At 39.9% G+C, this 27,173-nt stretch overlaps 1 protein-coding gene across 2 annotated transcripts in view; it reads right to left on the minus strand.

The window, feature by feature from the left end:
- The window catches only part of prkca (protein kinase C alpha), a 245,602-nt gene that overhangs the window by 34,675 nt on the left and 183,754 nt on the right, over positions 1-27,173 (minus strand). The window contains exons 7-11 of one of the 2 annotated variants that reach the window (XM_062971147.1): positions 26,987-27,121; positions 26,503-26,599; positions 15,726-15,755; positions 1,656-1,793; positions 13-186 (exon numbers count right to left, since the gene is read on the minus strand). In XM_062971147.1, the coding sequence (XP_062827217.1) occupies positions 13-186; positions 1,656-1,793; positions 15,726-15,755; positions 26,503-26,599; positions 26,987-27,121 (574 nt within the window). The remainder of the gene's footprint in view (positions 1-12; positions 187-1,655; positions 1,794-15,725; positions 15,756-26,502; positions 26,600-26,986; positions 27,122-27,173) is intronic. The other variant, XM_062971148.1, reaches the window with a different exon arrangement.

Consider the following 27,173-nt stretch of genomic DNA (forward strand, 5'->3'; position numbering starts at 1 on the left):
ATGTGGACATACCACAGTATGGAAACAAGAATGCAACTGTGTTAGGAAAGGAGGCTTGTCTTGTAGAGCTAGGACTCTCTTTTCAACCATGGTACACTCTACATCATCATCCTGAATCACCACGTCTTTTTTCAATATTTTTATTGCATACAGCTCTTCTGATCCCTTCCGTTCTGCCAACATCACCTGCACAAGAACAAAGAAAGAAGAAAACCCTGATAACCACAGAACCTAGCAAAATGGGCAGGCAATGATGATATTTCATTTCCCTGTCTTATAGTAAAGAAGCTCTGGAAATCTTCGTTTTCTATTTTCTCGTTTATAACAAAAACACACCTCTTCTTATGTTGAAAATTGGGACTTGATATGAAACCCAGATCTCAACAGTCAATCTTCTCTCCTAGGAACAGGTATCTTCACATTACACGTTACAAGTAGGAGACATAATTCACACAATAAAAACAAGTGCACCCCTTTCTGGGGAATTTGGTTTCACAAGGTCTAAAGGGATAAACTAATGTTTTTAAGGACAAGGACAAGCAAACCAAGTAGCTCTGGGATCCAGTTTTCTGTTACTGGGATCCTTGAGGGAAAGGTTAATGGATTCTCAAAAATACCCTGCAAAGCAAAAAGTGAAATGACAATTTTTGAGAGGATGGAAGGAAGGGGTATCTGAGGCTTCCGGGAAAGACAGTTTTCCCTGGGGAAGCTAAAAAGTGTACCCTAAGGAAAGTAAAGAAGGTTAGTAGTCCAGAAAACAACATTTATGGGCCATACTACCTATCCCTGGTGCCTCTGATGGCACAGCAGGTTAAACCGCTGAGCTGATGAACTTGCTGACTGAAAGGTCGGCAGTTTGAATCCAGGGAGCGGGGTGAGCTCCTGTTGTTAGCCTCTGCTTCTGCCAACCTAGCAGTTTGAAAACATACAAACGTGAGTAGATCAATAGGTACCGTTCTGGCGGGAAGGTAACGACACTCCATGAAGTCATACCGGCCACATGACCTTGGAGGCATCTATGGACAACACCGGCTCTTTGGCTTAAAAATTGAGAGGAGCACCAACTCTCAGAGTCGGGCATGACCAGACTTCATGTCAGGGGATAGCCTTTTACCTTTACCTACCTATCCCTGTTTTAAAAGTCTTCCACAAATGTTTAGAGACAGGGCAGAGACATTCTTAGATTGCCAGTGATCCTGTGGCTAGCTGTTAGTAGAATCTGAACAGAGCTGGCCCTAGGTATTTTTCAAGTGTAGGCGAACAGAATTTTGGCACCCCCCCCCCCCCAAACCAATCACTGAAAAATAAAAGCGTTGGATAAGCGAAAATGTTGGATAATAAGGAAGGATTAAGGAAAAGCCTATTAAACCTCAAATTACATTAAGATTTTACAAATTAAGCACCAAAACATCATGTTTTACAAGAAATCAACAGAAAAAGCAGTCTTGACTGCGCCCCTGTATGTTTTGCGCCCGAAGCAACCGCTTAATTCACCTCATTGTTGGACCGGCTCTGAATCTGAACATGTCCACACTGAAGAGTAATAACAAGCTGATTGGATTAATGACCATACTTTTTATTATGCATTTTTCTTGTATTAAGAAGGAAATCCTTAAGACAAAGCAAATGGAAGAAGAACCTATCACACTTCCTACCTTCCCAAAACTTCCTTTCCCAAGGACCATGAGAAAGTTGAAATCTTCCAGCTTAACCCGATCAAGCTTATTGGATGGTAAGCTCCGGTCTTCAGTTGGAGTGATGACTTTGTTTGCTGAAGGGCCAAGTCTAGCTTTCTAAATTAAATAGATAAAAATATTAATGTAAATTCTGTAGCTTTTTTCAGATATAATCAGATATTTGAATGAGACAGTATTTGATTTGTATGTGGCTGATGTGAAGGTTTATGCTCACAGAAAGGAGTGCATTAACACAAGCATAATTACAAAAGACCCATTCCAACAATAACATCAACAGTGTTATATGTAAAGTGAAGGGGTAAAGAGATAGCAGCAATATCTCTCATGAGGTTAATAGGGGGAAAAAAACAAGCGCAGAAGAAATCATTACATTAACTTCATGCCAAAAATCCAACCAAATTAATCATAGTGTTTTTTCAAATATGAAGAGTGTTGTTTTTTTTTTAAAAAAAACAACAACATGCTTTTTTGTTAAAAGAACACAGAAAACATTTGCAAATGTTTTAGTTGTAATTCACTCTTCATAACTCCTGACATGCTTTATGGAGATAAAACCTTCATTCCAGACTAAACAGACAGTATATTATGTCAGTCAACACTGTTAGCACCACTTCCAGCTATTGGCATCAAATTTGATTTTAAATCAAATTTTGACCTTGGTGGAAAAAATATTTTTATAGTCAAAGCATCTTATGTATTTTATACTTTGGAGAAACATCATTAAGCATATGCAAACTTTTATCAGCAATGAGCAAGTCTTTATATTAATTTATTTTCAAGCCACATACATGTAAAATTAGAAGACTCACCTCAAAAAATGTCTGCCTTAAATTGTTATTACTTTGCTTCTATCAAATTTGATCTTAAACATCAATTATCAGCAGGTATTAAAGTAAAACAGTTTATCAGTGAAAACATTTTCTTATTACTTGAATGCCTTTAAAATCTACTGAAAGGGAAGGAATTTCAAAATAATATCAGTTTTTCATTAGTGTGACTAGAAAGGAAACCAGCACTCTGTGCTGGACAATAAACATGAATCTGAAAAACCAAGGGTGTATTTATGTGTGCACTGCATGTGCCAAGTCAGCTATTGATTTATACTAGGGTTGTGCATTTGCGGGAAAGCTTGCCCCATTTCATGTCCTGCCTTTCATTGGGGGCCCTGATCTGTTTTTTGGGAGCTTCCCGAAATCGGGAGAGTAGACATCTGTTTTCGGTTTGGAGCCCCAAAAATTAGACTATTAAGGGGGGGGGGCTTCCCACCCAGGCTCCCCTTCCGTATGAGCGTTTTAAGGAGACTTCAATTTCTTACTTGCTGTTTCTACTCTAGAATAAGAGGCTGCAAGCCACTGGCAGGTGCATGCTTTCTGGGCCTGCCTGCACGCCACGCCACACTCACGTTCTCCTTGGAAAGAGAGTGTATGTGTGGTGTGCAGGCTCGGAAAGCGCAAGTGCCTGCCAGTGCATACAACCAAGCAGCTCTTACTTTAGAGTAAGAGGTGCTCAGCTGCAGGTACTGGCAGGCACGTGCACTTTCTGGGCCTGCACGTCGCACACGTACTCTCTTTTTACAGCAAGGAGCAAGTTCTGGGAGGCACTCGGCTACAGTCAAAAACAGGTTTTTGTGCAGGGAGGGGGCTTCCCGTTTCATGCTCCTGGAGAAACAGAAGACACGAAAGAAACAGTAGAAATGAATTCTGCACACAGCTCTAATTTTTACTGAGAAGTGGTTTGCTCCTCTGAAATATAGCCTACAGCACTTGAACTTCCTTGGTGGTCCCCTATCTACGTACTAACCAAGGCTGACTCGTCTTAGAACAAAGAGAGTTTTTACTTTAGACAGACCTAAGTATGAGATACATGCCATCAAAATATCCATGCTGTTCACGTATTTCCAGCTAATGTTAAATTATTGCTATATAAGACAACATCAATGCAAAAATCTCATGCCAGCTTCGAAAAGTGGTTCCTTCTATAAAGATACACTAGATATGTATGCATTATATTCACCACAGCATTTCACTAAGAACTTAATTATATTTCTAAGCACTGGGAGCACCTAACCGCTGAACACAGCATATTCTTTTTGAGCAGCGATCTCTCTATCACTATTATAAAATAGTCTGAGAAGAGGAATAACACACACAAAAATTCAGACTAGGCTACTACTAGAATCACAGGTGTTACATTAAGAATTCATAATTTGAAACATCTTTTCCCCACTTCAGACATTTCAGTGCTTTATATCTGCAGTGAATTAAGATATATTTGCTGAATGAGGGACAAAAGAGGGAAAGAAACAAAAAGTAAGGACCATAAAAATATAGGATGGTCCCCATAGCCTTGATGCCATAACTGCTTCTAATTCCAGAGAATTATATGAATATGAACAGTACCATGAATTCATTAAAATTAGTCTATATCCCCAAAATGTCATAATTGCAATTAAAAATTACAGTTGTCCACTTAAAAAAGCTAAATAAGGCTCTTATCACAATTGATTATATTCTCAAGATACAAAATAAGCTTTTAAAAGCCAGTTTGAGAGTAATATTGGCAGAGGCACAAAAATAATGGGCATAATCCTGTCCCACTAAAGTTTCTGTCATACAGTGAGAATTTGTCTCGTATTCTAATACACAGAATTGGTAATATGCACTGGAAAGGAAAGATAATTAGGAATTCAATACTGGGAACTATTAACAAGATGCTTCAGGCAGATTAAGACTTAAGCACAATAAAGATATTAGACAATCTGGGCCCATTTAAATACTGTAATGGTTAACAAGGTTTAAAATTGTATGGGTCCAAGTCTAGCAAATTATTGGGTAATGATATCATAGCATCTAAGAAATGCTTTCTCACACAAACGTTTTTAATTAGTTGACACTTTGACAAATCAGAATTTAAAATCATTCCCATTCCATACTTTGCAGCATAGTCCAAATGAACACCAACTGAGGACCAGGAACTTCTCACAGTCCCTCCTAAAAGGGATCCTAACACTATGCCATCCAAAAACTCAAAATGAATTGGCCTATGTTAGCTGAAATTTCCCATATATCTGTGCCCTGGGCTTCAACTGCCATGAATTTGGGGTTCACTTTATGGCCCTTCCTAGGTGTAAATAAAGGATTTACAAAGAGAATTAGGGATGTTTTAATGTCTATTTTATGAGTTGCTACTCTTCATTTTTGCTCCTCGACTGAGGAACACACAAACAACTTGGTGATACAGTGAAATAAACATGATGCAAAAGGCAAATAAGCTCAAAAACATGACTTACAAAGTTATTAACATATTGGAGCCAAACCGCAGAACATGAAATATTATTCTGTAACTAAAATACAGTGAAGCATCCTTATTTTTAGTGTTGAGAACACTTTAATTAGTATGCTGTAGCATATACTGCATAGCCTTCCAGTCTTCAAAGATAATTTATACTGTTAATTAGATTACTGTTTAGAATAGAAACTGATTTCTGGTAACAATTTTAAATTAAATCCATAAAGCGCCATGTAATTTCTCTGTAATTACATTAAGTTTATTTGTGATGTTTCTTTTTCTGATATTAGTTTCAAACACACTTATCTTAGATAATGCTGTAATGAGCATGAATAATCTACTCATTACTCTGTTTCTCAAAGGCATTTAATGTTCCGAATCTATCCCGTCTCCAGGTGTTAGAAGAGAACAGCCTCATGTGTCATATAGATGCCATAGTCTGTTCAACCCCCACCCTGCCTCATCTGGTCCCATGACCAAGGCAGTTTCCAAAAAATGTCTGCCATTGTGCTTTTTTCATATTAGAATTGAAACAATAAATTTGGGATTTAATGGCCACCAGGTGGGTTAACGGAGAACGGGAATAAAAATTATCAGCCCATGGGAAAAGCACAATTTCCCCAAATTCTCTGAACACCATGGGGTCCTTTCAACAGAGTGATTTCAAAAGTGTAGACCCAAAAAGATGACTTTTCAAAATTCTGAGGTAGTTCTGTTTAAACTAAAGAAACCTATGTGGACAATGTCACTACTATGTGTTGGATTTCTTCTTTCTAGAAGAACCTCAGTTCACTGCGATCGGCCAGTTTTGGTGCCTATGAGTCTTAAACTATAGTCCTAATGGCCACAAAAGTGGACTTGACTTGTAGACTACCAAGGCATCACCACCAAAACCCAAGTTGAATTATTAACTATAGCAATTACTATATTTTAGCAGAGTTCAACAAAAAAAAAATTCCACACAAAATCCAGCTTGCAACCTCAAAACATGGAAGCTTAATAAGAATTAGTTCCAGCACTCAGAGAAGAAAACCAACAACAAGACATGCACGTTGTCTTACTTTCTTTGGTTTGGACGCACCTTATCTCGGACCTTCCTTTTATCCTGTAACCACAGGCAAGATGCACTTTACACATTTCAAAGTCAATTGCATGAAACGAAAGACAAAATCCTTCTACCTGTCAGAAACAGTGGGTATATTCTCTTGTAGTTTTTCTTGTGTCTTTCTCTGTAAAGGCTATATGGAAACTGTGTAACTCTTATTTTCTTCATAGATGGAAATGTATGTGCAAGACATGATTGCAAATAATGTGCCTCTGCAATTTTCCTCATGTTTCCTCATTCATTATGCTGATTAATCTTGATGGGAGATGTAGTCCAACAATACTGAAGTACTCTGTGAAGATTTGTCACAGAGCTCTCTTTCTTGATCTTAAATGTCAGACAGTTGCAAACAGCTATCTCTATAACAGATCCGCAGGTATACTTTTACAAACCATATATGTAAGGAAAACTACATATAAAGACTACAGTCTTATTACTTGCTCTAAGATTTGTTTAAACCTTGCTTCTGTAGAAAAGCTATAAAAATATCAGTATCGTACCATTTGTCACGAAGAAAAGCTAGGGGCTGGCATAACTGTTGGCACATGTGGTCCTAAAGACAAATTAGCTGGCACAGCATGTGTTCACCTTGGTCTATAATTATCATTTCCCTCCTGGTGATGAATCAAAAAATTATTCCTGCCAGATCAGCTAATGCCTGGGAATAAGTTAATTTGGTAGCATGAGGGAAGCCCACTCAGTCTCACATATTCCAGTAATGGCGCTGCAAAAACTAACACTAGTCCCCGTGACCAATATTTTAATAAACAGCTTTGATTTTTGTTGCAGCTAAAATCTATACTTCTATAGGTTTAACAGTAAGCCATGAATTCATAAATACCTATTGGCTGAGGCTGAAATTATTTTCATACCAGACTTCAAATCATGTAGCCTGCCAGATGCTGAACACAACTTTCAGCAGCTCTAGCCAGCTTAACCAATGGTGAGAAATGTTTTGAGTTCCATTAAACATCTGGAGGGCTTTGGGATGCCCAGTTCCCATGCTGTCAGTACAAGTCAGAAAGAGGGGGCAAGAGTGGACATACATTGGTCATGTAAATATTATTCATCAGAATTCAGAGTAACACTCAAGCAGATTATTCGGAGTTGTACTGAGGCAAAGAGTTAACACAACCAACTAATACATATTACACCCTCAATACAATTGCCTTACTTGATTTATACTCCACATTAATTTCTATTAAAAACAGTCTGGATTCAAGTGCTTTACTTTCAGGCTATCTCTTGAGACGACGGTGTGATGTGAGTTTTCCAAGATTGATTTGTGTTGTAATTTATGGTGCTCTTTTGGACATTACAACAAACACTGCATACTAAAAAAACTAGGAAGTAAAGACAGAGTATATGCGTAAGAGCGATGTATGAAAACACTTTAGTTTGTCCTTACATTTGCGCTCTGCCTGTGAATCACATAATGACAAACTTGAAGTAGCTACTTGCACCGTCACTAGCTCTTTATAAAGCTGCATGTGCAGTCCCTAAAGTTCAACGAACAGGCAGGGACAACAAATATTATGTGTGGGTATGACGGAAGAGTCAACATAAGGTGAACTCATGTCTCTTAGGTTACAACTCCCAAGTCCCAGAGTCTTATGCAGGGGCCTCTTGAGTTAAGGCTGTTGTGATGGTTGGGGTAAACCTATGTTTATATAAGCTGAGGGGAGGCATGATTATGTGCTCCTCAGTGTCCTGTTGTGTTTTGTGAAGCTTTTGTCTGTTGAGTTAACACTGACTATGTGAGCTGAGTTGAATGGAGGCTTACTTGAGAAACTCTTTGTTATTGTTCCACTGGCCTTTTGTATGTAGCCTCAGGTCCTCTGCCTGAGCACATGGCCCCAGGCGGCATGGCATCTGCTGAGGACATGAATCAGACTTGGTTAGGAAAATAGCTAACAGCCACTATATAGCTGCAGCCACAGTCCCTAGTGCTAATCCTCCAGAGAGTAGGATCAGAATCCAAGATTTTATTTACTGTATTCTGACCTCAACAGATTAGAGAGTTGGGCCAAAACAAACAAAATGAATTTCAACAAGGAGAAATGCAAGGTACTACATCTAGGCAAAAAAAGGAAGAAGAAAGAAATGCAGAGACATAGGATGGATGATACCTGTCTTGACAACAGTAAAAGGGATCTAGGAGTATTGGTAGATCGCAAGTTGAAAATAATGCAACAAGGTGATTTGGAAACTAAAAAGCCAATGTCATTCTAAACAGCATCAATAGATCTAGATCAAGGGAAGTCATAGTCCCACTCTATTCTGCTTTTGTCAGACCTCACCTGGAATATGTCTTTGTCTGGTTCTGACACCACAATTCAAGAAGGTTATTGACAAGCTGGAATGTGTCTAGAGATGGGTGTCCAAAATGATCAAAGTTCTGGAAGTCAAACTATATGAAGAGCCCTTAGGGAGCTAGATATATTCAGCTTGGAGAAGAGAGGGTTGAGAAAAACATGATAGCAATGTTTAAATATTTGGAAGGATGCCACAATTAGGAAGGTGCAAGCTTGTTTTCTGCTGCTTTAGGACATGGAGCAACAGATCCAAATTACAAGTAAAGTCATGCACCTAAACATTGAGAAAAACTTCATGACTGTAAAAACTGTTTAACAGTGGAATATGCTGTCTTGGAGCATGGTAGTGCTTCCTTCTCTTGAGGGTTTTTAAAGCAAATGATGGATGGCTATCTTTCAAGAGTCCTTTAATTGTGTGTTCCTGCATGGCAGAAAGTGGTTAGATTGGATAGCCCTTTGGTTTCTTCCAACTCTATGATTCTATAATTAGGGTATAAGTAGTAGTGTGATTATTATGTAGTCTCCATTCAAAAAGACATGGTATGTCTGTTTTCATAGAAACACTCATAAGACGATCTCTAAGCAACTCTCTACCTTGACAAGTGGAAAGCTTATTTAACTTATACTGTGTGTAATATAACTCAAGGGACACATGAGTCTATGGCAGTGGTACTCAACTTGTGGTCCCCAGATGTTGGCCTTCAACTCCCAGAAATCCTAACAGCTGGTAAACTGGCTGGGATTTCTGGGAGTTGTAGGCCAAAAACATCTGGAGACCCCAGCTTGAGAACCACTGGTCTATGACCTCTCTAGTCCTCATTTTGTGTCTTTATCCCTTTCAATAATATCTTCAGAAGCTGATCTGTGTAAGAGGTCTTCCTGAGTAACACACATCTCTGTAGCTCATTTACAAATTTCTACTCTGAGAAAACATGACATATATAAATAGCATAAGAACAATGGAGCTTTAGAGAAAAATGGAACTGCACAATATTCTTATGTCTTAAAGAAGAGAAAGTCGTAGTTCCCATTTGGTGTGTATGGAAAAGAGATTAACATATATTCACGGAGAGAGCTAATTGCACACTCACAGATCTTGAATCCATAAACAAGACAAATTCACAAAAAGCTTCAAAACCCAAAAGTCCAGAAGAATTGGCAAAAGGCAACAGATTTTTCCCCACTTTAAAAAGAGTAGGAGACTGGTGTGTTAAGGATTATAAGCAAAATTGTAAATATCATGATGCTGGGCAATGCTAGGAAAGTTTTAAACTATTAAATACATAAGTATAATTCTTAATAACATGATACATTTGTATGAATATCTTAATCACATACCGAGTATCAGTTTTATGATTATCTTAGTGTCCTGTTCAAATTCCTAAAGGAACACTTGGCAGCAAAAACTGTTTGTTTTGCTCTATTATAGTAAAGCACTACTGCCCTCCTGTGGATTGCAAATTGCAAATAAAAGATAGTATCAAGTGGATGCAGCTACTTGATTTAAAATATGACACATATACATATGCTTAGATGTCTAGTTGAGCTTTTTACATTTATTTACTTTCTTGCAGTTGTGCAAAGCATAAGGTAGAAAACTATCTGAGTCTGAAGCATAGCTGAAATAGAGTCCATCATGAAATGGAAAGACACAAAGTTGTTTCACTAGCAGTATAGTCAGCCCTCCACAATCACTGGGGTTAGGGGCATACAAATTCTGTAAGCCACAAATTTAAAATTTCTATATTTTATACCTTAAAGAACACTTCTCTGTGAATGTCTAGGTTTTCCAGTATGACTCTATGGTCAACTTTGAGTGAACATTGACCTTAGAATCACATTGGAAGAACTACAGATTCCTAGAGATATGTTATCTCTGGGAATCTCAAGGTCCTCCTCCTCCTCCTCCTCCTCCTCCTCCTCCTCCTCCTCCTCCTCCTCCTCCTCCTCCTCCTCCTCCCTATATTTATTTATACTCTGCTTTATCTCTCCTAAAGGAAACTTAAAGTGATTTAACAGCAAAGCATTGACATACACTTTAAAAATACAAAAATGCAAACATTAAAAGAGAATTAAATATAAACAATATTAAAAATGCACAGTTAAAATCTATTAAAACATGTTCCAAGTTAAAACCATAACACCACCTGAATTGATATTTAAAACCTTCTTTGAAAGCCTGTCTGAATAATAAAGTTTTAGCCTGCCCCTGAAGGACAGCAGGGAGGGGGCTATTCTGGCTTCCCTGGGAAGAAGGGAGTTCCAGAGTTGAGGGGCTGAGAAGGAAAGCCTGCTCTCTTGTTCCCACCAACTGAGCTTGAGGTGGAGGTGGGACTGAGAGAAGGGCCTCTCCTGGAGATCTCAAGGCCTGGACGGGTTTGTACAAGGGGATGCGGTCAGCCAAATAGTCTGGACCTGAACTGTCTAGGGCTTTAAGGGTCATAACCAGCACTTTGAATTGTGCCTGGAAACAGACTTGCAGCCAGTGGAGCTGCTGCAACTGGAGGTTTGTCCGCTCTCTGCAGCCAGTTGAGGCCGTGAAGCCTCTGAGGATGAGGACAAGGATTTTCTGGTTGAACTTGGTGTTTTTGTGGGGGAAAGCAAAAGTGTTTTTCAAAATGATGGGAATGTTTTAGGTAAATCTGTTGTTGGGGAAACAGGCAATGATTTTCATGAAAATCACCCAGGGATTGACTCTGAAAAAAATGTGGAGGAGACAGGAGGGTGACATATAACCCAGACTTTACAGATGCGACAGGATAGTGTGAAACAGAGACAAATCCAGTGTTCCCAGAAACTGAAAGATAAACAAAAGGAACCCAGGTGTGAGAAAGAGTGATGTCATGGTCAAGGGGGATTATACTTAAGAAATTGTAGTCAATGTTCAGTGGAGAGATCAACGCTGGATTTTCATGTGCCAAGTTGCCTGTCTTGGGAGCTCTGAGTTATGTTCTGGGATCTGTAACTTGTTTTTCTGTTAGTTTCATGTCTCCTGTTTGGATTATAAATCTTGTTTCAAGTTTCAAGCCTTTGGGATTATAGTCAAGTTCAAGTATCAAGCCTTTTTTATTATGGTCCTGTTAATGCTTTCAAGGTTTTGGATATAATTCTAGTGTAAGTGCAACAACCCTTGGATTACAGTTTCTTGCTTTTGCCTTAAGGGATTTTGGGATTCGTATTTAGAGTTGGTCCTTGCTTTTTGTTAAGATTCTGGAAATCTAGCTCATGGATGTATTTTGAAACTGTCTTTATATTAGATACTCTTTTCTTAATAAAATTATTATTCTTGATCAGCTGTGTGATATTTAGATGTAAAAGGGGTGAAGTAGGCGACTGAGCTGCAACTCTCAGTGAGCAACCTGACTGCAGCTCTTTGGACCAGCTGAAGTTTCCAAGCACCCTTCAGAGGCAGCCCCACGTAGAGTGTGTTGCAGTAACCCAAACTGGATGTATCTACAGCATGGACCAATGTGGCCAGATCTGGCTTCTCAAGGAACGGGCGCAGATGGCGCACAAGTTTTAATTGTGCAAAGGCCTTCCTGGCAACTAGCAACACCTGGGCCACCAGGTTCAGCACTGAGTCCACGATGAACCCCAAACTGCAGACCTGTGTCTTCAGGGGGAGCGTGACCCCATCTAACACAGGCTGGATCCCTATCCCCTGACCTGCCTTCCAACTGACTAAAAGCACCTCTGTCTTGTTTGGATTAAGTTTCAATTAGTTTGCCCTCATCCAATCCATTACTGATGACAGACACTGGTTTAGGGTCAGGACAGCTTCCTTTGGCTTTAGGTGATTTTAGTAAACATGATTGGTTTTTGTTTTGTTTTTTTTTGTAACAAGAACCCACAGTGCTCTTCTCCCAAACTGCTGGAAAACAGCCCACATGTCTACTTTGTTTATTAAGATGAGTTATTACAAAAACTCCTACTTTCACTTCTGGTCTCAACTGTCTCAGGGCAGAACCCAAACCTTGGATCTCACAAGTGATGTTCATCTAAGTGGCAAAGTTTCAAGGCAGATATAAGTCTAATGCACCTTTGCTTTCATTCTAATAACCTCCTCCCTGTGTCCTCATTTTGCTTGATTATTAGAACTCCACTACCTTGAGAAAAAGCTAAACATTAACGGTCATGCATCAAGCAAGAGAAGAGCTTAAAGCTTCAATATCACATATTAACCATAACAAATATATCTAAATTCTTTCACAAGCAGAAAGGTCAATCAGCAGAACTAACATGAATGGGTCTCTGGCTGCTGTGGTTGTAGATGGCATCAAAGGACCTTGTCACATGTGCCTGAATCAGCCAGTCTGGCCACATTTCAGTCGCGCCCACTAAAGGGGCATGGGAAACCTGTTGCCCTAAACCTCGCTCCATCCCGGCTTCTCCTCATCATACAAGGAAGTAAGGAGAGCCAGGAAGGTGCCTCACTACACCCTGGTCCCGGAGCCCTGTGCAAATGGAGGCTCCTTGCCCCCAGTGAGAGAGCCCTCCTCACCACACACACACACATCAAGGCTCCTTCATTCCTTCCTCCATGGCACTGACCCTCTGTGTCTCCTCCTTTCCCTCAGCTTGCCCAAGCCCTTCCATCTGCACTTCAAGGATCACTCCCTGGAGGAGGAAAGGCCTGCTGGCTTCATTTGCCAACCAAATCTCCCTTCGACGTTGCCTAACAATGGCGGCTAGCATGAAGAAGGCACCCCTCCAGTGTCCTGGAGGCCACTGGTGGGCTCGGCTGTTACCCCGGTCTCCCTGGAGGGCAAGGCGGCAGGAAAGCAGGCAGATAGATAGCCCTCTCATCTCTGGATCCAGGGCCTCTGCAAAAAGGTGGGTTGCCCCCTGCCTTCAACCTGTTTTGAAGTGAGAGGACTAGAGTGGAAAGGTGGCTAAGAGAGTGGGAATCCTTCTCTTTCTCTCTTTTGAGGTGGCTATAGTAAGGGGATGAGGAGACAGGAAGATGTCCTGTGTGCCAGGAGCAATGGAGAGCTGCCACCTCACACTTCTGGTACACAGGGCTTCCTCTTGTCTCTTTCCACGCACTGCTGTTGCCTCCATTCCAAAATGACAGCCCCATAAGCCCACTCAGGGGGTGTAGGGACCTGTCACCTCACGTCCCATACTGTCCCGGCTTCCCCCTGCCTCAGCATACAGGAAAAAACCTCAATAAACCACTTTAACCCGTGTTTCCTTATGGAAATACGAGAAGCCTTCTGTTATGAGCTGCCAGCTTCTTTTCGGCAGCAGCAAGGTGTTTTTCCCCCCAGTTCAGCCATGGAGTCGCCCCAGAAGTACTTGGAATGGGTGTGATGGGAGCCATCGGCTTCTGTGGCTGAACTTGAAAAACCCCGTTGCTGCCGCAAAAAGAAATCCGTGTGAAGAGGTCCCAAGTGGAGTATAAGGATTTCTTGTAGGATAAACTTAATTCCTGCAAATGTATCTTCAGAACCACCTTTAATGAGATTGATGACTTCCAATTTCCTCTCAGAAAACTGATAATCAATTGAACCTGCTTTGCTGATTGTTTTGTTTATCTTTCATTCATTTTTGGGGGGAAATTGGCTAAAAGTAAAAACATACTGGAGGTCAATTTAATGGGTTGATTCTCATTTTGTGTGAAAATGTCACGAGAGAGAGAATGGCAAGAAAATCCCTTTCTCTCCCAAAAACCTATCACTTAAAAAAATCCTTAATTTAGCAATCCAATACATCTTAATAGATTACCACACCTGGAATACTGTGTCCAATTTTGGGCACCGCAGATGAAGGGAGATGTTGACAAGCTGGAAAGCGTCCAGAGGAGGGCGACTAAAATGATTAAGGGTCTGGAGAACAAGCCCTATGAGGAGCGGCTTAAAGAGTTGGGCATGTTTAGCCTGCAGAAGAGAAGGCTGAGAGGAGACATGATAGCCATGTACAAATACGTGAGGGGAAGTGATGGGGAGGAGGGAGCAAGCTTGTTTTCTGCTGCCCTGCAGACTAGGACACGGAACAATGGCTTCAAACTACAGGAAAGGAGATTCCACCTGAACATCAGGAAGAACTTCCTCACTGTGAGGGCTGTTCGGCAGTGGAACTCTCTGCCCCGGACTGTGGTGGAGGCTCCTTCTTTGGAAGCTTTTAAGCAGAGGCTGGATGGCCATCTGTCAGGGGTGCTTTGAATGCGATTTCCTGCTTCTTAGCGGGGGGGTTGGACTAGATGGCCAAAAAAGATATATGATTTTAAATCAGTGTTTCTTATAGGTAATTTCCCCCCTATAGTAGGTAATTTATGCCTACTACTGGCATAAACAGGGACAGTGGTAAAACTCCTCATTATAGAGCTTTTCACAAAATTTGTGCCACTGTCCCTCTCTATAAACTCATTTCCACCAACGGAGGTCACTGCCGCCTCATTTCAGCTTCACTTCCAAATGGCTGTCTGATTGTTCAGTTAAAGTCTGAAATAATGTAATTATGTCATGCAGAACAGCATAAATATGTAATGTTAAAATAGGAATGTTATTTAATTGCATGTATTACTAATAAACATGTTCATTATCACAGGTTCCTGCCACTTTTGACAGGTTTTGTCTTTGTAGCAACATTTAAGACTGCAGGTGTCCTCAAGCAACCATGTGTTGAGTTAAGACTCCAATGACAATTTGTGACAGCAAAAACCTGCATTTAAGATTGTACTACAGTAGAAAAGATATTGGAACAAAACACGTTTCAGTGTTTCAAATAACATTGCATGCAAACCCCTAGCACCTTTCTTTTCCATAGAAATAATTTCAAAGATTGGGGGATTTGTGAAATAATAATTATAATTGTTAAGGAAAGATGAATTAGCAAACCAGGCACGGGAACATCTGTGTAATATTTATGAAACCCAAACACTGTGATGATGATATGCCACACTGCAATAATAAGGCATGCTAAACACAGAATGTGTGACTACATAGGTAATTTCAGAAAATGTACTATAAAATATCACCAGGACAAAAATAAAAAAACACCAATGCTTCATATCATAAAGATGCACTATTTCAATTTTCAGGGGAAGATAAGGCTATATCTGATGACACTAGGGAGCTCTTCTAAGTGAACTTGGCAAAAGAAATTGTGCATCAGCTTGCAACATCATTAAGGTATACACCAAAATGTTGTATTTCCACTCTCCCTATGGCAAAACAGTAGCAACTACTTTAATAAGATACAGTGCATCTTTAAAAATGTGACAAAATGAATTGGTATCTGAATCTCAGGAAGTGAAAACAATTCTGGAAGGATATGTTGTGAATGTGAGTGAAAACAGAATACAAAGGAGAAAACTACCTTTAGGAAGTGAATATATATATGGCAGCCCTGAAAAGAAAAAGACAGCAAAGGGAGAAAAAACTACTATGTTAGTACAGGGATTGGCAAAAGAAAGCCATAAACAATTAGTAGCAGAAACAAAGAGACAAATGCAATACAATAATGGCAGCAGCGATATAGGGAGCACACAGATCCAAAAAAACCTGCAGCAAAAGCTGCTCAGAGCCAGGAAGAAATTGGGAAAGGGGAAACAGGAGCAGTAAACAGGAACAGGCACAATGCAGGATATTGCCCTTAAGCAAAATAAAAATAAAAAGTACACCATTAATGAAGGAAGTAAAGCATCCTCTCTGCATGAGTGTCATTTACCTCACATGACAGTTGGACTCATTGACCAAGACAAGGTTGTTAGGCAATTATTGGGCTGTTATAAAGAATCCATTTGAGAAGATCAATAGATTTATGGAGGCTTGCACATAAGACTGTCTTGCCGATATTTAGAGGCAATATGAATGAAGGGCTGAAAGGAATAATTACAGGCATACCTCGGTTAACAAAGTAGACATATACCTGGGCTTTACTTCTTTAATGTATTGTAGCAATGCCACATTTGCATTCTTGTCACCCCATTACACTGCGTTTCCCTCGACCAATTTCCCCAAAATTTCTCTGTGTCATTTCATGGCCTCTGCCACTAGTGATGAATTCACATATAATATTACTCAAAATATAATTTTTCAAAAGGTTTATTGATTCAGGAATGCAGAGAAAAGGGAAAATATATCCAGCCGTCAGAAGAAAAGATTCCCACCAGAACTGTCACTTGTTGAATGGTAAAGCCAAACTGAGGAGCTCCACTCTACCTAAGAGGGCCAACTGGTGGTTCTTTCTGTTCAATCCTAATGAGACAAAATTCAAATTAATTTGGCAACCATTGTGTCCATTTCAACAAAAGGCACGTTAAGAACAGAAACACTGGCTCTCTATGCTTTTTTCAGTTCTTTTGTTGTTTATTCGTTCAGTCGCTTCCAACTCTTCGTGACCTCATGGACCACCATTATTTGCTCATGGGCTCAGCCCTGCTAGTTGTGTGATTTATCTTGTTCTACCTGGCATTGTAGTGTGTAGTATACAGTTGGTGTTCAAAAGTACAAGAGAATAATCTTAAAGACGTATTCATGGCACCTCTGAGTCACCTACCTCTTGTGAGGTTGAAACTGAGAAGTCCTATTTATAGCAATTATCTCAATAAAGTTGTTCAGTACTCTTAACATAAACATTGGTTAAGAGTTTGAACTAGATCAGACAGAGGCACATCACACAAAGAAGATTCTCCCTCCTAAACTGCTCCTTTCCCCAGTATCTGGATTGCTATATTCCACAGATACTTTTATGGGTGACAACATATTTACAACAAAGCTAACCCATGTCCTTGCTTTCCTTGTCAGCTGCAGTAAAATGACTCATAGGTCACAACAATCTGTTTTATGTGCCATTCCCTTAATCTCCTAATGAGTTGGTTGAGTGCGACTGATAAAAGCAAAAATAGTGCTTTTGCCCATCATTAATCTCTCTGCCCATTTCATGGTTCAAAAAGACCAAGACTCCATGTGCATCTGGTTTTGCTTGCTCATCTTCTCAATCACATACTACAAATTATCTCCCTGCTATCTATGATCAGCTTGGAACACTGCTTGTACTTGAGAGGCAAAGTAAATAACAGCCAGATATTTCTAGCTTAAGGAAAGAACACACTGGTCTCTTGCCTTTGAGAAAGGGGGCCAAAGGACTTGGGAAGGTTGCACCCTGTGTCCTCATGGCAAAAGGAAACCCAGTAGTCATAGGAAGAGGAGCTTCAGGGAACTTGGCCCTATTCTGTAGAGAGGGCACTGGGATCCAACTGCAAACTGCACTGGAATTTTAAAGGGAATGTAATCTGGCCCCTTCCATCATCCCAAGGTCCATCAAGTGGCCAGGAGAGACTGTGTCTCTATTTCCCAAAAAGATCATGTTGCAAAGAGGGGGTGATGAAAAGCCCATGCGCCCAGGTACCACTGTTGTTACGGATACCTGTTTTGCCCCAGCTTCTCTTTATCCCCAGCTGAATACATTACAATGTTGTTGCTGTGCCTTCTAGTAATTTTCCGATTTATGGCAATCCTATAATGGAGTTTTTGGCAAGATTTGTTCAAAAGAGGCTTGCCTCTCTGTGACTTGTGTAAGATCACCCAGTGGCCTTTCATGGCCAAGCATGGATCCAAACTCTGGTCTGCAGACTCCTTGCTCAAATCACTACATCACAACGGCTCTTCAATTACCAGACAAGATGAGCTATGAATGATTCTAGATAGATAATGAGTGTATTAAAAAATTAAACACACCAATATATAAAACCATGTGTTGAAAGAGCAAACATATAGTTTTATACATTCATATATTTAACACTAGCTTGGGTACCTGGCATTGCCCGGGTTATTTGAAAAAGTCAGTTTTTTAATTGTACAAAATGCATAAGGTTGTGGGTGAACTACAACTGACACCATGCCAGGTGAACCCCGAGAAACTCCATTAGTACTTAAAGTTTGTTATGTTGGGCAAGTTTGCTCTGAATGCATCATCAGTGGAGTGTGCTCTCTAGCTGTAAACTACAACTCCTACTATGGTGGGTCAGTCCCCTCAAAGCCCTTCAGTAGGTGAAGTTAGTCATGGAAGTTCTGTGTGCCAAGTTTGGTCCAGGTCCATCATCAGTGGGTCACCGTTTCTCTGGTTGTGGGTGAACTACAACTCCCAGAAAGGAAGGTCAGTTCCCCCCAAACCCCTCCAACAATTACATTTTGGCATATCAGGTATGCATGCCAAGTTTGGCCCAGATCCATCGGTATTTGGGTTCACAGTGTTCTCTGGATGTAGGTGAACTACAACTCCTATAAATCCCTCTAAAGACCTCCAGTATTTTTTGTTGTTCATGGGGGTTATCTGTGCCAGGTTAGTTCCAGGTGAACTTAGAGTGAAGGTGAACTAACTATACATCCCAGTCCCTACAACTCCTATAAATCATGGCGAATTCTCCCCAACCTCTCTAATATATTCAGTTGCTGATCAATTCCTCTTTTTGCTATTTGCCATAGAAAAGAATAGGAAAGGGTTATGGGAGAGGCAGTGGGCGGGGTCATGCAAATTCCATATAAGTGGACAGAGCAAGGAACACTGGGATCTCTGTGGTAGAGGAAATACATAAAATCTAGGATGAAATTGTCCCCGAATGAAAGCCTTCACTTGCATGGTGGGCAGAATGGTATTTGTGGAGGACATTGGCAGGGCTCTTGGACATGTTCACGGAGCTCTCTATAACCTGCAATGTCATTGGAGGGAAGGCCTTTGGTGTCTCCTAAGCAGTGGGAGCTATAGCTGTTTGTGGAAGTGGGAGCCTGTCTGTGTAAGTGGACACCCCAGCCACACACACACACACACACTTTTACTTTTATTATGTGTATAGATAAATGCTACTGGAGCATTCTGCTATAAACCCACCTATCTTTCTTTTCTCCTGCGGCTACATTTTGCAGGGTTATTTTAATACATCAGATGGGATTTATTTGCATTTGAAATATGTTCTCAGATAAAATATTCTGGGTTTTACTATTCCAATACCCTCCCCCAATTGTTAATAATGGTAAGAAAAATATGTAAATATACATCATTCTGGATGCAATGCCTTTCTCAAAGGTGAGCTAAATGTAAACAAATCCAAAATTATATTTGTTAGAATAAGTATCCCATTATAAGCAGGTCATATCACTTTAAAAGTTTTAAACACATATTCATTATTCACACAACAATCCAGAATGTAGGCATTAGGAGAACTCAACATGTTATTTGCATCTATTTTTCAAGTAGGAATAATAGCTTTTGCTTTTCTAAAAATAAATATTCTCACCATTATTCTTTACAAGCAAAATTTAGGGTTTTTTCTGAATAAACCAAGAATTCACCTCACTAAAGATTGCTTCACTACTCTGAAGTTCTCTTTCAATATCGATTCCTACCAATCCAGAATAAATTATCCTAGTTTAAACTATAAATTAAGATTAAAATTAAACTATGCCAATTAAGGATATGTCACATTGTCATTACATTTCTGGCATTGCTATCGTACCTGAAAACATATACAACATCCTAGTAACCACAGGCAACAATTGTAGTTACATTTGAGAAATAGAAAATTAAAGAAATTAAAGCAGATTTTATAAAACCTGTAGCTAATTATTTGTTGCTTTCTGATCCTTATTTTGTACATTTAACACTTTTTAGCATTATCTGTTTAATTACAAAACACAAAGTTGCCTTAAGAGCTCTATGACTGAGGGACCCAATCAGCAGTTTCACTTACCAGTCCCAGGATGAAAATGCCCCCACACCCAGGAATTTGCTAGGGTTTCCGGGTGATTTTATGATATAATTTTCCTAGATGCTATCATAGATTTCTATTGGAGGACATAGCAAATTTCTAGAGAGGATACCCAGATAGCATACCTCTCTAGGAATTTCTAGGTCCTCTAGCGGAATGCTAGGAATGTATCTTCTGCAGATACAGGGGGTCTTATACATGGGGTATATCCAGATATGTTATTTTCTGCAGATACATGGGGTCTTATACATTGGGTATATCCAGATATGTATCTTCTGCAGATACAGGCGATCTAATACATGAGGTATATCCAGGTATGTATCTTCTGCAGACACAAGGGGTCTTAAATGTGGGGTACATCCAGATGTGTATCTTCTGCAGATAAAGGTAAAGGTTTCCCCTGACGTTAAGTCCAGTCATGTATGACTCTGGGGGTTGGTGCTCATCTCCATTTCTAAGCCAAAGAGCCGGTGTTGTCCGTAGACACCTCCAAGGTCATGTGGCCAGCATGACTGCATGGAGCGCCGTTACCTTCCCGCCGAAGCGGTACCTATTGATCTACTCACATTTGCATGTTTTCGAACTGCTAGGTTGGCAGGAGCTGGAGCTAACAGCAGGCGCTCAAGTTGCTCCTGGGATTTGAACCTGGGACCTTTCGGTCTGCAAGTTCAGCAGCTCAGCGCTTCAACGCACTTCGCCACCGGGGCTCCTTCTGCAGATACAGGGAGTCTTATACATAGGATATATCCAGATATGTTATCTTCTGCAGATACGGGGGTCTTATACATGCGATATATCCAGATATGTATCTTCTGCAGATACAGGGGGTATACCCAGACCAGTAAACAGGAGGGATCCTTGAAATTCAGCTGTAGGCTAGGCTCATGCTGCAGGAAGACATAGGAAGGGAACTTTGCCACTTTGCCAATGATTTTCTCCAGTGGAAGGCTGCTGGTGCACAGGAAAATTCTCTGAAGTATTTGCTAGTGGTTCAATAGGGCCCACAGCAATCTACATGTTCTTGCAGACTACCCCTTTTTGTGTCTTAATCAAGGGCCCACTTAAAATGTCAGTGAGCCTTTCGGTGTTGCTACACCACCTTTGGGATGGTTGGAAAGAACGTGTACTTATAATCATTTCCCAGTCTTCTCTTTTGGGTCATTGCTCTAATGGTCACAGTGAGCTCAAGTAACAGAATCACAGAAGGCAGAATGGCATGGGGTTTCATGCCCATCAGCCAACAGCCCTCTGATCTTTGACCTTGTTTGTGCCAGACACAACATGAAGTAAACTGTCAACCACTCAGCGAGGAGGAGGATTGCCAGGTCAATCAACTATCAGCAGTATCCTCAGCAGCCTTCTCCAACCTGGGGTCAACTCACACTGCAGAACTGTAGTGCTATTATTCTAACCTATGGAGTCCTCGACTTGTAGTTGAGAACACTGCTTCTTACACTATGGGTCACAATCCCAAATGGGGTTGTCATAGCTTAATGTAGGGGTTGCAAAAATAATAGCAACAGTGAAAGGTTTCTGACCACCACCTAGAGGAGGTTCTGGGGAGGGTGGGTGGGATTGGGAGGATATGAGGTTCAAAGGCCATTTTAATGTATTTTAATTCTGTCTGTATCACACTGTTTTTATTTAATTGTTTTAAAACTTTTGTATTGCTCTTTTTAAACTGTTTAGTGTGGATAGATGTTAGCCACATTGAGTCCCCATGGGGAGAACGGTTTACAAAGAGCAATGCAAAAATTAAAAAGTTAACTTTTGGCAGTGTAGACAAAGATAATCTGTTTCAGATAATGTGGAATTTCTGCTTTGACAACCTGGATTGTCTAGCAGTGTAGAAGGGGCCTGAGTGGATTTGTACAATTCCAGTTTTTCACAAAAGAGAAAAATTGTTACTCTTGTGGAGTAACTAAGAATATAGGGTTCCAAGTGAAAATAGTGGTAAAATCACAGAACCTAGGAAAAGGGGGATCTCCAACAGTGGAGAGTGAAGATGGAAAGGATGCAAATACTCTTCATAGCCCTATGCGCCCTTTTTTGGTTTCTAGCAGAATAAATACAGGCTTACTTGGTTTCTTATAATTTTTTTCCAGGTCACAGAAACCTGCTTTTCCTCTGTTGAAGAATTTTGATTGAACTGCACTGTAAGGATTTAATGATGTGATTCTGTTATAAGGGAGGGAATCAAAGTCCCTGATTTAGCAACATGGTTTCTGCTAAAACTGTTAAAACTCTGAACAGTTTATGACTTTTTAGAGTGTTTTATGCTTGAAGCATTGTGCAAAAGAAGACAATAACCTTGTCAAGAGTTATCAGGAAGATAGGCAAGGCAAAAAGCAAACTCTGATGGACAACACAATTATCCTTTCTGTAAGTCAGGCTGCTGCTTTTCTCTGTGTTTCCATTCAAGTAAGAGCTCTACCAACTTTGATGCTAATTTCTCTTTTAGGAGTTGTGCACTGATTAGCAGAAAATGAGGGTGATGCACATTTTTCCCCTTGCAAAACAGAGATGACAGTTGTTAAGTATGGAACACAAACTAAATTTATAAACGGAACTTGGGCTGTTAAACAGATGAGAAATCAGCTAAAGGTCCATAAACAAAGACTAACGTAAAATTGTTTTGTAGCTGTTATGACTGCTACTGAAAGCAACTATATATTCCCTGTCAACTCCAGCTCTCTCAACTGGAACATTCATGCCTGTCTCAAGTTCTTGTGAAAAGGCCACTTGTCAAGGCCCAGAGAATTATGCTCGATATGCAAATAAAGATTGTAATTTTTGGGGTGTCATCCTGGACTCCACAAGTCTTCAGTTCCCAATGAGTAGTTAGATTAAGGAAGCATGATTAGAATGAGGGATTCCTTTCTCTATTCCTATGCATGCCTTCCCAGAAGGTGCTTTCTGTCTCTACTCCTCTTTTCCTGTTTGCTACTATCTCTTCCCCCATTTGTTGATGTAGCAATGTGATCTCTTTGAGGTATGGCGCAGCTTCCTCCCTATTGCCATCTTGTTTGGGCTTAGGCTTTGACCACATGATCGGCCTCTATTTTCTCTTCTCTTCTGCCTTTTGTCTCCTCCTGTGAGGATGCATCTTGCCATTCTTCAGGCAAGATGTAGCTGAATGCATACTTTTTGATATCTTTATCTTTTGCCTTCTTTTGAATATGATATTTAGAAAGTTAGTTACCTCTAAAAACTTTCCTATCCAGAATGCATTTCTTTTACTTCAATAAATACTTTTGAACTTATATTTTGGCTCTGCAATCCTGTGCCATCCTAAGCAACAGAAGCTTGTCCCAGCTCACCACATATAAATTTCTGTTGGTTGTGATGTGTGCTTCTAGCACTCTGCTATATTTTTGGTGAAATCATCCCAAAAGAGGGTTATTTTGAGTCTAACCATTCAATAGATTCCCAACAGTAATGACTGCACCCCGATCTAGCAAGACAGCCTTGAAATGAGCAACCGATATTAAACTCAAATCATTTCAATTAGAAGATTGGAGTGGATGGGAGAGGTCACAGTACTGTGCATAGAAGCAATTGTCCCCAGTAAAACGGCTCACACTCCTCAATTAAAGGCTCTCAGATGTGAAATGAGAACACAACATACAGAACAGCAGTACCCTTTAAAATCACCTGTACAAGTACAATTTCCATTAGTCACTCTGACCAATGGACCTATTGATTCCTGAAGAAGACTAATGTCTGTTGCAAGTAGACCATCTAATATAAATGGAGAAACACGTCAGTTTAATACCAGTTATGTATTATCTGCAAACACAAGGTAGAGGTATATGCAAACTTCTGAAAACTCAGAATAGTTGCTTCAAAATGAAATTACTTGAAATTATACTGTTTCCTTGATTAACTCGAGATGTAGGTTCTCCTACACAAGTTCTTCTCCTCTGCACTGCTACCAACTATCAATGTAATGGAAATTATAGATTTGTTTTTAGTTACAATGCTACATGTTTTCAGAAAATTGTCATATTTAAGAGTGTGCAAGCACAGGAATTCCAAAGATGTCCAACATTTCAAAACATATATGAGCATCTCCATTATTGTAATGGTTTACCATCAATTCTCTTCCTTAAAACCCATGAGAGGTAGTTCAAAAGATGCTTTGGAAAGGAACTTATTTTTGTAAAATCTATATCCAGTGGCTCTATCAGTTACTATTTTAAAGAAGAGATGGAAATGTATGTATGTGGCTAACGTCAGAAAGGTTTTCATTGTATCTACTATCTTTGCCACTGATTCATTTCTCATGTAATGATTATGATTTTATTAAGGTATAAAACTGATCTACAATTGTATGTGTTCCATTATAAATTGCATGGTAGATTACCCTTTAAAATCTAGGTTTTGTGCAACACACTGCTTCCTTAGTGGTTAGCAATTAAGTAGTAATCAATACCCATTACATGCAAAATATAATAAAAACGAGCAATGGAAAACCTCATGTACTGTTTCATTATTTTATACTATTCAGAAAAAACAAGCATTTTCCGGCTCAGGAAAGAGAACTTATAGTTGAAGCAAAAAATGTCATTATGAGAAAAAAAACAAAGTTATAAAAGGAAATCTTATAAGCAAAGTTATAAAAGGAGAACTGTACTAAGTGTCCAGAAACACTCAGTTCTCTTTGGAAGGAAAGCCATAGTTAAGCTCGTACAGTGAAGTTTCCATAGTGTTGTCAAAGTCTGGAGCAAAATAATGGTTTCCAGTTCAATTAAATCATGGCTTCCACTTTCCAGTTTGTCTGAAGGCCATTCACCACAGTTTCTAAGTCAGTATAGCAACACAAAGCTATGGCTGACTGCAAAGTCCTGGCCTGCTTCTAGACACACAAGGAAATTATGTGACTGTATGGTAAGGCAAGAAACTCACCTATGTCTCAGCCAACGAAGACCCAATTTGATTGCTCAAAAGATAATAAGGAATCTACTCTTTAAGAAGTACAGTGTTCCCTCACTTATCACGGAGGTTAGGTTCCAGGACCACCCGTAATAAGTGAAAATTTGCGAAGTAGGGACACTAGATTTATTTTAATATTTATACATTATTTTAGTAATACACTATTTTAAGTCTTTATCAACCAGTGGTGTGTTGATAAATCACCTCCTTCTCCTCCCATTGCCGCTTGGGCTCCTTTTCTCTCCCTTCTGCTTCTCCAAAAAATTGCTTATGATTTATAATTGTCTATTAGAGTTTATTAGAAAACCTCGAAACAGCGAATCCGCGAAAAGTGAACTGCAAAGTAGTGAGAGAACACTGTATTTCCTAAATCCTTTCGCTCAATAATTCACTTTGATATCCTTCATCATATCAAACTATTTCTAGTGTCTTTGCAAAACCAACCCCTCTTACTCTCAGGGCACATCTACTCTGTAGAATTAATGCAATTTGACATCATTTTAACTGCCATGACTCACTTTTGAGAAGTTGTAGTTTGGTAGGGTACCAACAGTCTTTGGTAGACTAAACCCATAATTCCATAGCAATTAATCAGGGCAAGAAAAGTGATGTCAAACTTTGTTAATTCTACAGTGTAGATGCACTCACAGTATTCCTATCTCGACCCTGCTCGAATTTCTCCATTTCCATCATTTCTCCAATATTTCTTTGAGACCCTTCTCAAAATCTGCCCGTGTTCATATTTCTCATTGCAATCTGCACAACCTCCTTCTGCCTGCACATGCTTCTTCCCCCTCTCATAGCTTCTCCCTAGTTTATTCTTCTAATCTACATCATTACTCTTTCAAGTCAAAGCAATAATAATAATTGAGTAATAGTGGGTTGCTGTAAGTTTTTAAAGATGTATGGCTATGTGCCAGTACCATTCTCTCATGATGTTTTGCCTGCATCTGTGGCTGGCATCTTCAGAGGCTGGCATCTTCACGGACCTCTGAAGATGCCGGCCACAGGTGCAGGCGAAATGTCGGGTGAGAATGCTACTGGAACATGGCCATACAGCCAGAAAAACTCACAGCAACCCAATGATTCCGGCTATGAAAGCCTTCGACAACAAATTGAGTAACACTTCAGACAAGCAAAAGAAAATGAGGTCCTTATTTTGTAAGAAAGATTGAATGGAAAAACATTCTGAAAGGAGGGATCTGAATCTTTAGCACATAGTCCTTACAGCTCCCTTGACTGTATCATTAAGAGAACTATAACTTTTAATGTTTCTTTAATTGTGGTATCAAAAATTCTAGTGCTGTGCACATAACACTAGAACAAAAATTGTGCAAACTGGATTAAAAGACACAGTGAAAATCCAGAGGGATTAGTAGATGTGCTTCTACAGAAATTCCAGTGTCAGGATTACTGAACTACATATTGTCCTACGTGTGTTTATAGTCTCACCTCAAACTTCTGCCTCAGTTCAGTATTTCCATCCTCATCAGCTTCTGGTATTGGGACATTGTAATATTCACCTTCTTCCTGGTTAAGTAGTTTGTACCTATAAATCATAAACACAAACATTTCCTGGTCTTTAATTCCTTAAGAAGGGAGTTCCAGAGGTGGGAGGCAGCCATGGAGAAGGCCCTTTCTCTCGTTCCCACCAGCCATGCTTGGGACAGAGGTGTGACTGAGAGCAGGGCCTCCTCCGATGACCGCAGTATCTGAGTTGGTCTATAGTAGGAGATGTGGTTGTCAAATAGTCTGGACCTGAGCAGTTTATTGATTCCAACTTTACCACCACCCCAAAAAACAACAAAGCAAGTCATACAATATAATATCAATAGGATATAGTTAGGAAACCTTTACATATTTGACAAGGGTTTATCTTAGTAACAGATAAAAGACATATCAGTAATGTGTGAGAGGCCATCACAAAAACTCTTACCATCCACATGCCGGTGATTTAATGAGTTCTGACACCCCAAAAGAAAGAGAGCCCATGAAATCATTCCTGGTTGTTCGGTCCCAATCCCAAACTTCCACAGACAACCTTCTATCTTTGTCTGTAGGCTTTAATTTACTGCAAAGAAGCACAGAAAACCAGTGGCTGTTTTGGTATATTTATGAAATAT

The sequence above is a fragment of the Anolis carolinensis genome, chromosome 2 (assembly GCF_035594765.1).
Source record: "Anolis carolinensis isolate JA03-04 chromosome 2, rAnoCar3.1.pri, whole genome shotgun sequence".
Taxonomy (NCBI): Eukaryota; Metazoa; Chordata; class Lepidosauria; order Squamata; family Dactyloidae; genus Anolis; species Anolis carolinensis.